The 12,249-nt window shown below is 44.6% G+C and overlaps 2 protein-coding genes across 3 annotated transcripts in view; one reads left to right on the top strand and one right to left on the bottom strand.

The window, feature by feature from the left end:
• WDR12 (WD repeat domain 12) overlaps window positions 1-7,171 on the bottom strand; it is a 49,873-nt gene extending 42,702 nt beyond the window's left edge. Inside the window, exons 1-2 of one of the 2 annotated variants that reach the window (XM_073633304.1) lie at window positions 7,024-7,171; window positions 6,536-6,718 (exon numbers count right to left, since the gene is read on the bottom strand). In XM_073633304.1, the coding sequence (XP_073489405.1) occupies window positions 6,536-6,576 (41 nt within the window). In that variant the 5' untranslated portion in view covers window positions 6,577-6,718; window positions 7,024-7,171. Of the gene's footprint in view, window positions 1-6,535; window positions 6,719-6,804; window positions 6,944-7,023 lie in introns of those variants that run through there. The other variant, XM_073633305.1, reaches the window with a different exon arrangement.
• Window positions 7,026-12,249, top strand: part of CARF (calcium responsive transcription factor) — a 104,905-nt gene continuing 99,681 nt past the window's right edge. The window contains exon 1 of the mRNA XM_073633303.1: window positions 7,026-7,145. The gene's annotated coding sequence lies outside the window, so the exon portion shown is untranslated. The remainder of the gene's footprint in view (window positions 7,146-12,249) is intronic.

The following is a 12,249-nucleotide window of genomic DNA, read 5'->3' on the forward strand; positions in this document are numbered from 1 at the left end:
GGAACAGGGTTATCACTGTGCAGATAAGTGCTGTATTGAAGTGGTCTAATAACAGTTCCTTGCACGCTGAATAGTCAGTCCCGTTCATGCTCCATCTCACAGACCTTGTTCATGCTGTAAGCTGACAGTCCCCGAGCAACGTGCTGACATAACTAATTTTGACGAGTTGGTTGTTTTCACAGCACACCGGTGTTCTGTCAAATTAGACAACTCGTCAAATTCCAACCACCTCACTTCCGGTTTCTTGAAACCATCAGTAATTAGAGATTGACGAATTGCTGTTTGAACACAACACCGGCAACTGAATACAGTCCGTTACACCACAGCGGCGAACGAGGACAAAGTTGTTGCCGCCTCAGAGGCACCCATTTTGTTGGATTAGTATCGGAGCAACTAACAATCTCCGCTCATAATATCATGCAGGGACTGTAAACTGTTGCCGGTGTTGTGTCCAAACAGCAATTAATCAAAATCTCAAAATACTGATGGTTTAAAGAAATCGGAAGTGAGGTAGTTGGAGTTTGACGAGTTGGCTAATTTGTCAGAAAACCGGTGACAACTTTACACAAAACAGCCAACTCATCGTATACTGTAGTGTGTACGCTGCCAGTGTTGTGTTAAAACAGCCAAGTCGTCGAAATCTGCAATTACTGCTGCTGGAGAGTCACCAGAAGTGGCATAACTGGAGATTTTGACGAGTTGGCTGTTTTGAAAGAACACTGGAAAAGTTTCTCAACATTGCACAGTGCTGCAATAAGAAGAAACATTGTATCATTCGGTTCTTTTAGATCAAGGGTGTCCAAACTTTTTTTCAGAGGGCCAGATTTGATGAAGTGAACATGCGTGAGGGCCGATTATTTTGCCTGACATTCTTTGAGCCATTAAAATTCAGTCTTAAGGCTCGTACACATGATCGGATTTTCCGCAGACAAAACCTTGAACTTTTGTTTGAAGGGCGTTGGCCAGGAACTTGTCTTGCATACAAAAGGCAAGGAATTGTCGGCCAACAAACACGAACTTAGTGACGTACTACATGGTTTTTCAGCTCTTTAGCACCACCCTTTGGGCTCCTTCTGCTAATTTTGTGTTAGTAGAAGTTTGGTGAGTGTTGATTCGTGCTTTTCAGTTCGTTTCTGAACGGCCGTTCGTCAACCAGCCATGTTGCAGAATCAGAGGAGATAACGGATTTTGTATTATTGACCTTGGAGTTATTGCTTTGACCCAAGTCCAGGAACAGGAGGAGGAGGAGAAGGAGGATGATTTCTTGGACCAAAAATTGGTTGCTTTATTAATCGTGACCAATTATGTCATATGCCTTTGCTGCAGGAGCTCCAGAAGAATAATCCGGATGATTTTCTGAATTATCTCCGGATGACGGATCCCTGCTTTCACCAAAGCTCGGCATTGTTGGCCCCCTATATTAAGAAGCAGGACATGTGCATGAGGCTTTTATTTTATTTTTGGTTGAATAAGGATTTGGTATATTTTTGGATGCAATGAATGCTCTTTTTGGTTAAGTTCTAATGGCAGATAGCATGTCTAATGTTATTTGTTTTTTTTTGTTTTTTTTGTTTTTTTATTAAGCATTAAAAGAAGAATTGTGGAGAATAATACTTGGCTGTGGGTTTTACTTCAAATGACAGTTTGGGGGTAGGCACTTAATTTTACATTGTATTTTTTTTTAATGTAACAAGGGACACCAACATAGTTGTATAACTTGTGGTAACTTGCCCCAAAAAACAAAAACAAAAAAACACAAGCATAATAATATTATTCATGATATCACTAGAAAATAGAAGCCTTTTAAAATACATTTGGCAGAACTCCATCAGTATCACCAGCAAAGCTGCTTTATTATTATCCCATTAAAGAAGAGAATGTGCGCTGCATTTCGAGATTTCATAATTTGCCGCATCACGAATGTTAATTCTCCATTACGAACACTAGTTTACAAGACTGACCGCTTCTGGCTCGTCCTTGCTTCCGATCTTGCATGTTTGTACTTTGGACTTTTGTCAGACAGACTTGTGTACACACGCTTAGAAAATCCGGACAACAGACATTTGTCCCAGGAAAATTTTAAAGCCTGCCATCCAACATTTGTCCGCGGAAAATCCGACAACAATTGTCCGATGAAGCGTACAAACGGTCGGATTTTCCGCCAACAGCCTGTCTTCACACAATTCCCGTCGGAAAATCTGATCGTGTGTACGAGGCTTAAAGTGGTGTTCCACCGGGAAAAAAAAAAAAAACATTTGGAAAAAAAATTTTTTTTTTTACTCACCTCTAAATGGCTGTTGCTAGGGAGTCCCACGTAGTCTGCCTCCTTCAGTGCCTGGGCTGGTGACATCACTTCCTCTCGGCGCAGGAAGGGCTCAGCTCTGCCCCCTCCCTCTTGTTAATCATCTGGGACACATTACTGGTCCCAGATGACTGAGTGGTCAATCACGGCGCCGCTCGTGAATGCGCAGTGGGTGCCCGGCTGTGAAGCCACAGCCGGCGCCCACAGTTGCAAAGCCGGCGCTGCCAAACGGAGGGGGAAGACAAGCGGAGCTTCTATCCCCCGCATTGCTGGACCGTGGGACAGGTAAGTGTCCGATTATTAAAAGTCAGCAGCTGCAGTATTTTGTAGCTGCTGACTTAATTTTGTTTTTAAAATGGGAACTCCTCTTTAAGTGTGTTTGTCCGAGCACGAATACACTGCCCAACAAGAATTCTCTGCCTTTGTGGCTGTGTGTGGTGAAGAGATGATCTTGGGTGTGTTATTTGGATATACCGTATTTATCGGCGTATAACACCCACCTTCACTTTAAGAGGGAAGTTTCAGGAAAAAAAAAAAAAAAACAAAACTGAAATTTTAAATAAAGAACTGTGAAGCAAAATAAGTGTCAGTGCCCATCAATGGAGCCTAATCAGTGCCCACATGCAGCCTCACCATTGCCATGAATGCAGCCTAATCGATGCCCATCTGCAGACTCGGAGGAGACAGGGAGGGGGGCAGGATGAGCGCCAACACATTATGCAGGAGAATCTGTTTTCCCGGTGACCTCTTTGATACAAAGTCCCGCCTCCTATGATGGACAGAACAGTTGTCCAATGGCAGCGCAGGAGATGGGACTTCCTATTACTTTAGCCAACATGTAAACAGGAAATTCTCACTATAAGTACGGCACTCGTCCCGCCCCCTCCAAGGCAGACAGCATATATAATCTTTTGTGGCCCCTGGCGCTCGGGGATTCAGTGGGGGCCACAAAAGAAATACCGTACATACACTTGTGTATAAGTCGAATTTTTCAGCCCCTTTTTTGGGGCTGAAAGTGCCCCCCTCGACTTATACACGAGTCACCGCCGTCTGCCTACATGATCAGCGTGTAATGCAGGCAGACGGCGGCCAGCGTGTGCTACATAGCACTCGGCAGCAACTCTCACTGTTCAAAAGTCGCGCCTCTTCGTCTGTGATAGGCAGTCAGTGTACAGCCTATCACGGACATTCTCTCATCCTCGTCCGTGGTATTAGGATGAGAGAATGTCCATGATAGGCTGACCGCTGGGAGTTTTCTGCCTATCATGGATGAGGAGGAGGCGCGGCTTTTGAACAGTGAATGGCCGCCGAATACTACACGCTGATCGGTGCAGAGCGGCGCACGGAGGCATGCACAGGACACAACTAGGATGCACACACAGGTACAGGACGGGCATTGTTGACCCTCTTTTTCCCCACTTACAGTAGCTGCTGCATTTCTCCCCCTCGTCTTATACTTGAGTCAATATGTTTTTACCATTTTTTGTGGTAAATTAGGACCTCGACTTATACTCGGAACGACTTATACTCGAGTATATACGGTACATGTCCAAATTACCAGGCGGGCCTTTCAAAACCGGAATGTGGGCCGCAAATGGCCGCAGGCCGGACTTTGGACATGCCTGCCCTAGAGAGTAAAATGGGGGTCATTGCAATAATTTTATGTCACACTCTATTTGCGCTGTGGCCTTTCAAAAGCAATTTTTTGTGAAGAAATACACTTAAATTAATAGATTAAAAAAAAAAAAAAAAAAAAAAAGAAAAAACAGTAAAGTTAGCCCAATTTATTGTATAATGTGAAAGATGATGTTACGGCGAGAATCATGATCTTTATTCTATGGAAAAAAAATTTGTGATTCTCATTTTTTCCAGAATCGTGCAGCTCTACTGGACACGTCAGCACAAATCTTGGCCACCGCAGGTCAGGCAGACTATGCTCCCAAGCAGAATACAAAGAAGGAACCTGACCACACTAGGATAAATGCTTCTATGCCTTGCATAGTCAGTTTGCAATAGCAAATGAAAGGGACTGGCAGAATCACTAGGTATTTCACAGTAAGGGAGCAATGCAAAGAGAACAGGAAGCATTATTATACAAATATATGGTATAACAGGCACATCAGGAATATGAAAAGTTGTAGTAAATTTATTTTCTCAAGACTGAGAACCGAGTGATCAAACACCAGTGATCGCTCGGTTCTCAAAGCTCCGTAAGCAGAGAGCTGGCTCTGGAGGGGGAGGGAGCGCCGTGAACAGAGAGCTGGGCCGTGGAGAGGGAATGAGCGGCACGCTGAGAGGCTGAGCAGAGTGCCAGTCCAGGGTTGTGGGTGGATCCCAACCATATTGTCACAATCTTTCCCCAGTCTGGACCACCTCTGCGGCGTCAGAGGGCTTTAGCCTACTGACTGCTGAAAAATGGGTCACGGGAGTGTAGAGCGAACTGCACTCCTGTGATCCACAGAGTAGAGCTGTACTTCTACTATAACTCTTTTTCACTCCAAACAAAACTAGAAAAAGGTTTTGACTGAAAATCCACTTTAATAGTAAGGGCCCTTTCACATGGGACGTGTCTGTGTACGGGCTCCACTTTGCTCAGCGGGTGGTGGCTCCGTCGATCCCTGCTGAGCAGGCAGATGACAGGTCAGTACCTGCACACTGTGCAGTGACCGACCTGTCAGAGTGCCGCTCTCCTCTATGGGGGATCGGATGAAGACGGACCGTAGAGTCTGTTTTCATCCGATCCGCCAGACGGATGAAGAAATTGAGTTTGCATCCGTCACACTTTAGCGGATCGGAACGGAGGTCAGCGGACATGTCACCGCTAACATTCATCGCTCCATAGACCTGTATGGAGCGTCCATTCAGGGCCGCCTAAAAAACGACAGGTAGACCTTAACAGTCCGCCCATGTGAAAGGGGTCTTAAAGTATAACTGAAACCAAAAAAAAAAAAACTTATATTTATTAAGAGGAGGTCCGGCCACCCCAAGAAAAATTAAAAGTCAGCAGCTACAAATACTATAGCTGCTGACTTTTAATATTTGGACACTTACCTGTCCAGGGAGCCTGCAATGTCGGCACCCCAGCTGATATTCGGATCCACTGTCGGGTGCAGCCACCACCATTCCAGTTCAGGGAACCCAGCAGTGAAGTCTTTTAGCTTGGTTCCCTACTGTGCATGCGCGAAGCACACTGCAATTTCTAATTGGTCAGGCAGCTGAGGCAGGCTGCACTTCTGAGAGATGGCGCCCCCATCTCCTGGAAGTGGGACATGGTACCTGTCAAAAACCAGGTATCCGCCCCTCCCCCCTCTGAAAGATGCCAACAGTGGCACCGGATTGGGAGGGGATGGATAAGCGTTAGTTCCACTTTTGGGTTCCGCTTTAATGTTATATGTTTCCCTGTTAGGCAGATTTGCACTCTATTTGTCATGGTTATCAACAAAAGCGAAAGAAAATCCCAAATTCTGGAGTTGTCACCACAACAGAATAGACATAAAATCTACCAATGGGGACACTAGTTTTGGTGATGAACTCCCTCATCACTTGGGGGGGGGGGGGGGGGGGTGTGTGTGTGTGTGTGTGTTTCCTCTCACTTCCTGTTTTGGCTATGAACAGGAAGTGAATGAAAGTCTCACCCAGATAGCAAAAACTGACAGGGTTCCCTTCATACTCCCTCCAAATGGTTCTACTTTAAACCTACACAGCCCAGTGATCACAAACAGTGCTCAAGTGGGTTGCATCGCTTACAGAATAGTATAAAATGAATAATTACATTAAGATCCGAAAACATTTATTTAAATAGACTCTCTTCCATATAAACTTTCATTGGTTTTTGTCAGATCTTGGAACGAAAAGGACAAAACCGTATCAATAGCAGCATCCATGTACCTGGGCCATGACACACATACAGGGGCGGACTGACCATTCGGGCAGTCGGGCACTGCCCGAGGGCCCCATCAGGGTTGCCAGCCTCAATAAAACCAGGGACAGTATATAAAAATCAGTTTTTTTTTTAAATCCCAAGATTATAGCTGCCTCGCCCCTCCAGTACCTTTTCAGTGTGTATGTTGTGTGTCTGTGTGTATACTGTGTAGCCCCATAATCTATTGCCTGGGGGCCCCATAATCTTCTCCTATTGCCGGGGGCCCCATGAGTTGTCAGTCCGCCCCTGCACACATACATACATACATACATATCGATGTCATAATAAATGTAGACAAATTCTGAACTCACTTCTTATTCTGGGTAAAGAATCGAGCCTGGATCTGCGCCATGGCCGGGAACTCCTAAGGATCAAGCAGCGCCTATAGACCTCTCCTCCTTCTGCTCGATCAGACAGATGCAGTCAACCACGTGTTACACGGAGCATGCCTGTCAGCCGAAAACATCGATCTGCAGCAACTCGTCTGGCCTGACCTTAAAAGGACCACAACACAAACATCCTACATCACCAATTTTCTTTTACGTTTAGCTAGGATTATAGATATATTACACAGAATTACCACTTTAGGAACAAACATCTTGCATCGTTTCGCATCATTAGTAACATATTTTAGCAGATAAAATGTTCAAATGGATGAATTCAACTTCAACGTTAAAGAACACCCATTAATGAAAAATATACATAAATAAACATGTTGTAAAGCCCCTGTGGCGCCTTTCCTTGTTTTTTTTGGGGGGGGGGGGGTTGCATTGCGTGTTACAGCCCAGCTGACACATACTTCCGGGTTGCGTTCCACGGCGATATGGCGGCCGGAAGTGAAGGCGCCGCCTGGCTCTGCTCCTTCTACGCATGCGGGCGTGTCCTGGTCTCCATGGTGGTGCCTGCGAAAGCCAAGACGAGGTTGAGTAGACTCGTTTTGAATTTTCTCTCCTTGGGTGACTGGATGATTCCCCTCCCCCTTTATATCGCTGTGGGGCCGGGTGGAGGTCGGCCTGAGTGCTGTGTGGGGGTTGTCGGTCGTCAGTGTACATGTGTTATTGTTCAGTAGTCGTCAAACATGGCGGTGTGCTGGGTGCAGAGGATGTATATGGGACTGGGTGCAGTGTGTGTGTGTGTGGTGGGTGGGCAGGAAGTCCTATTACCCTCTACATGGAAATCAGACACTCGCTGGATGGATTCTTCCTCATCTCATGTGTTATTAAACCTTGCATTTATGGCCACTGTGCCACATGGGGGAACATCTGAACAGATCTGACTGCAATAGATTACTCCTAAAGTAGCAGTGAAGCCCAAACTGTTTATTTTGGATAAAGTAAGAGATGGGTAACCCTGTCATTTTGTTGCCATCTGTACCCCGTTGGGGGGGATTGCCCATCACTTCCTGTCTCATAACCAAAACAGGAAGTGATGGAAAATCCTTGGTAGTCACAAGAGCTAGTGTCCCCATTGGAAGGTTTCCCCTCTGTCCCTGTTTGGGAAACTGCCTAAAATCCCCCCCTCTGCTGCCACATTTGGCACTTTTTGGGGGCAATGGGGGGGGAACGGGCACTTGTGGCAAACTTCTTGCTGAGTCCCCTCCTCCTTCCCCCACAGCTGACCCAAATAGAGAGCCCAGCCCCTTTGGCAGCACACAATAGCCAATTGAAAAATTGGCTCGGGTGAAGACGTCGCTGGATTCCAGGTGAGTGTGATAATATTAAAAGTCAGCAGCTACAGTATTCAAATCGAATTCGACTTAGAAATCGCGTGGCTTTGCTTGAAATTGCATGATTTCAAAGCGACATGTTCAGGTGTGACTTGGCTGACATCCGTGAGACTTCACGCACAGATGTCTATGCAAGTCGCACCTAAAATCGCCAAAAGTAGTACAGGAACTAATTTTTCAAATCGGGGCGGCACTGCAAAGTCGGCATCACGTCAATTTTAAGTTCCGTTGCCAACAATAGGGTGCGACTTGTTATGTGACTTGGACTTGTCAAATCACATTACAAGTCGCACTGGTGTAAGCGAGGCCTTAACCTTGGTGATCATGGTTCCTCGGGACAAATAGGGAAGGTGGATTTCCCTGTATACATTAAAATGGCATTAACCACTTGACCTCCGGAAGATTTACCCCCCGCCCCCCTTAACCAGGCCACTTTTTGCGATACAGCACTGCGTTATTTTGACAATTGCCGGTCATACGACGCTGTACCCCCCAAAAAATGTAATTTTTTTTTCCCCACAAATAGAGCTTTCTTTTGGTGGTATCTGATCACCTCTTCGGTTTTTATTTTTTGCGTTCTAAACAAAAAAAAAAGACAATTTTGGGGGGGGGGACTGGGAGAACAATATTTTTTACTTTCTGCTATTAAACCTATCCTCCTTTTTTTTTTTTTTTTTTTTTTTTTAAATCAAACTTCCTAAATTTAGGCCAATATGTATTCTGCTACATGTTTTTGGTACAAAAAATCCCAATAAGCGTATATTGATTTGTTTATGCAAACCTTATAGCCTTATATTGGAATAGATCCTGGAATTTATAAAAATTTCTTATACTAGTAATGGTGGCGATCAGTGACTTAGCAGGATTTTGATATGGCATTGTAAACACAAATGACACTGGGAACCAGTGACAATAATACAGTGATCAGTGCTAAAAATATGCACTATCACTGTATTAATGACACTAGCTGGGAAGGGGTTAAACATAAGAGTTAAAACATGCGCCTAACCAGTGTTTTGGTGTACTGTGTGCCCCCATTCTGGATGAAGGAGCACAGGGGGGACTTTTGAACAGCAGCATTGTCAGTCTGGGCTAGTAGATGCATACATAAATACAGTAACAAATCAAAGCCGAATTACAGCTCACACTTTATAATCACAGCAATTAGTTTTCTTCCTTTTGGGATAAAAGTTTTACATAAATGAATAAAAGCTGACCATTGTATGCACCCCTGTCATTGGTAAATGGTTTGTCTCATCCCTTTCCCTTTAACAGCTACATCTGCAGGAGAATTTGTTCTGTTGAAAAACAGACTTACTGGTCAGATCAGCAGATAAAAAATAAAGGGAGCCTAAAAAAAAAAAGACAAATGCAGCCATCACCTCCTAAGACTTAGTAAACTGCAATGTAATGAATGTTTGCTTTTGGGTTTAACCACTACTGGTCTGCAAGACCAGAGTGACCCCCCCCACCCCCCCCCCGGACTGCTCTGATCGGTAGCATCTGCAGCACTGACTGGAGGAGAATGGAACTGACCTCATTCCTCCCCTTTTGAGATCAGAAACTGGACGTGACTATGTCATTTTTGGTTTTGGTCTTTTGTTTACTGACCATTACCAGTGTTCTGGTCAAATGAGCAACCTGGCAGAATGTACAACCCGCTTCACTTCCTGTGATGTGGGATCAGCTAGAGATCCAAACCATACGCACGCGCAGTGCGTCATGCATCCCTTCAGTGGCTGATGTCAGTGCAAGGAGGAATTTGCCTGAGAATATGCTTGACCGACTACTGCTCATGCGCACAGACATCTTGCTACACCTTACTTTCAACCTCATCACAACTACATTAAGCAGGCAGGGCAGCGGACATGTTGCTACACCAAAAGTGGTTTTGAATCTACATGAATATATATTTATGTAGATAAGCTCACTCAATTTCTGAAAGTAGTTTGCCAGTTCAAAACCGCGTTTGGTGTAGCAACATGTCCGCTGCCCTGCCTGCTTACTTAGTTGTGATGAGGTCTAGTGGAAGGTGATTCTGTAGTGCATGCAGGCACAGTTACATTGTTCCTAAGGGAGGATTCTTAACAACGTAAATATTGTAAGTTGTAGTTGATTTTTCCCATGCTTAGTTGTCGGTTGGGCATTCTGCCAGGCGAATTCCTGTGTGTAACGACGTCAGCGACTGAAGGCGTGTATGACGCGTTGACCATACTGCTGATCCCACGTCACATGAAGTGATGCGGGTTGCACATTCTGCCAGGTTGTTTGTTTTGTCAGAACACCGGCTTGAACAAGCATCTGATTAAATCGATCTCAGTTTGACCAGATGCTTTGGGAAAATCTGGGTTATTAGAGACCCCAGATCTCTCCATAAAGTGGACCTGACCTGTCTTGGCCCATGCTATCACATGAGATGTTCATCCTTTGTGATAGCAATAAAGTTGATAAAGAAAAAAAAAAAAAATTAAAGCGCCCCTGTGCAAGCTCATAAGTAAGTCCTGCACACATATGTAAAAGTAATTTTCATGCAAAAAAAATAAAGATTTTTACATGAACGATAGGAATATCAGAATTGGCCTTGGTGGCAAGCGGTTAATACCACTTTCAAGGCTAACTCTAACTTTAGAAACTTGTTACACCCATGACAAAGTGTGGGGACTCTTGTCCCCTGCAGCAGCTGTCACTTTTGAAATTGGCACAGCTGTTTGGGGCTCCGCCTGCACAGCTGTGCCATTCATTCACAGAGATCTGTGAATGAATAAACTACAAATCCTATCTGCCATTGCGTCAGACGACTGCAGTAATCAGGGCATTCATAGTCCATCAAAACTTCCTCCAGCTCTATAACTGAAGTGTACAGGCAGACGGCTGGTGGAAAAAGTGTGCAGGAGCCTGACATTGCACCTACGATCCACTGATTATGGGTGCAACGCTTTGCAGGCTCCTGTGAAAAAAATAAAATAAATGGACATTTTTTATACTGCAAAAAAGTGAATTTATTTATTTTAGGTGACCTTGGCTTTTAATACTTATCCAACACTGCTGTACACTGTGGTTCATCCCACAGCCCCTGCATCAGTACTGTGTCCTGTAGTGATGGGGCCTAGCAGATACACTTACAGAGTGCGGAGGGAGACCACTAATACCACATGTTCATGTGAAGATTCTGCCAGAGGCAGTGGATCCTGAAGTGAGAACTCGACACCTGCCATAGATCTTTGTTTTAAAGCATATCTAAAACAAAAAAAATTGTGTAATTCTGCTTACCAGTCCTTGAATGTAGTAGCTGAATTCATTTTTGTTTCTTCAAGCTAAGAATGATCCGCGCAAGTACTGAAAATACTTATTGGGCCTCATGCACACAGGACATTTTGCTAACTCTACTAGACTACTTACCTCCTGGCAGCAGAAACACTTGGCACTTGTAAACTCGTGTAACGTGTTTAGGCGCATCAAGAGCTAGGACGTTAATTCATTTAATTGGCCAGGATAATAATTTATTCTGGCCGTTGAATTCGCATGCCAAAGTCGGATCAGTTAAGATGGCGATCTGACTTTGATCCGAATTTAGTGATATTCAATGGGCTGAAGTTGGATCAAAGTAGTGCAGGTTGTATTTTGAAATTCGGACCGACTTGTGTTTGACCAGTTAAGATGGCTCCCATAGGGAAACATTGATTTTCACATGCCATGCGACATGAGCTCCCAATGTCAGAGCGTTTGTCGTACCAGTTTGAACCCGGCCTTAATCAGTTGCTTTTATTCAAACTTGGATCCACTTGGATGATTTAATTCTATTGAGAAAGCCCAATCAGAGGGCGATACGCGTGTAGAGGGGAGGTGTCGAGCCCGTGAGGAAGTGTACAGCAGCTGTGGAGTACTAATTAGTATACTTTATAGTTTATAGCACATAACACTTTAGGTAGGTGGCGCTAATTGTCTTTTATACACCATCATGACTCCTAATTTAGCCGTTAGAGATACCTAAAATGGGTAAAGTCATTCAAACTAATTCACAGATATATGAGGTTCCTTTAAAGCGTTTGTTAACCCCCCAAAAAAACAAAACAGGTTCTGTTACTATAGAGCATGTTATACAGCACAGTGCTTGTGCTGTGTATTTGGCCCCATGTAACACCTGGCTGATCCTGCCTAGCTATGCCCTCCCCACTTCAAACTGACCACAGTATATCATGGCTGCTGAGCCCTGACACTGTTGGTCAGTTTACTTGCTTCTGTCATCCGCAGCTCTGCTCTCCTGTGTCTATCTCCTCTGTCCTCCTCCCCCCTCTGTGC

The sequence above is a fragment of the Aquarana catesbeiana genome, linkage group LG06 (assembly GCF_042186555.1).
Source record: "Aquarana catesbeiana isolate 2022-GZ linkage group LG06, ASM4218655v1, whole genome shotgun sequence".
NCBI classification, from domain to species: domain Eukaryota; kingdom Metazoa; phylum Chordata; class Amphibia; order Anura; family Ranidae; genus Aquarana; species Aquarana catesbeiana.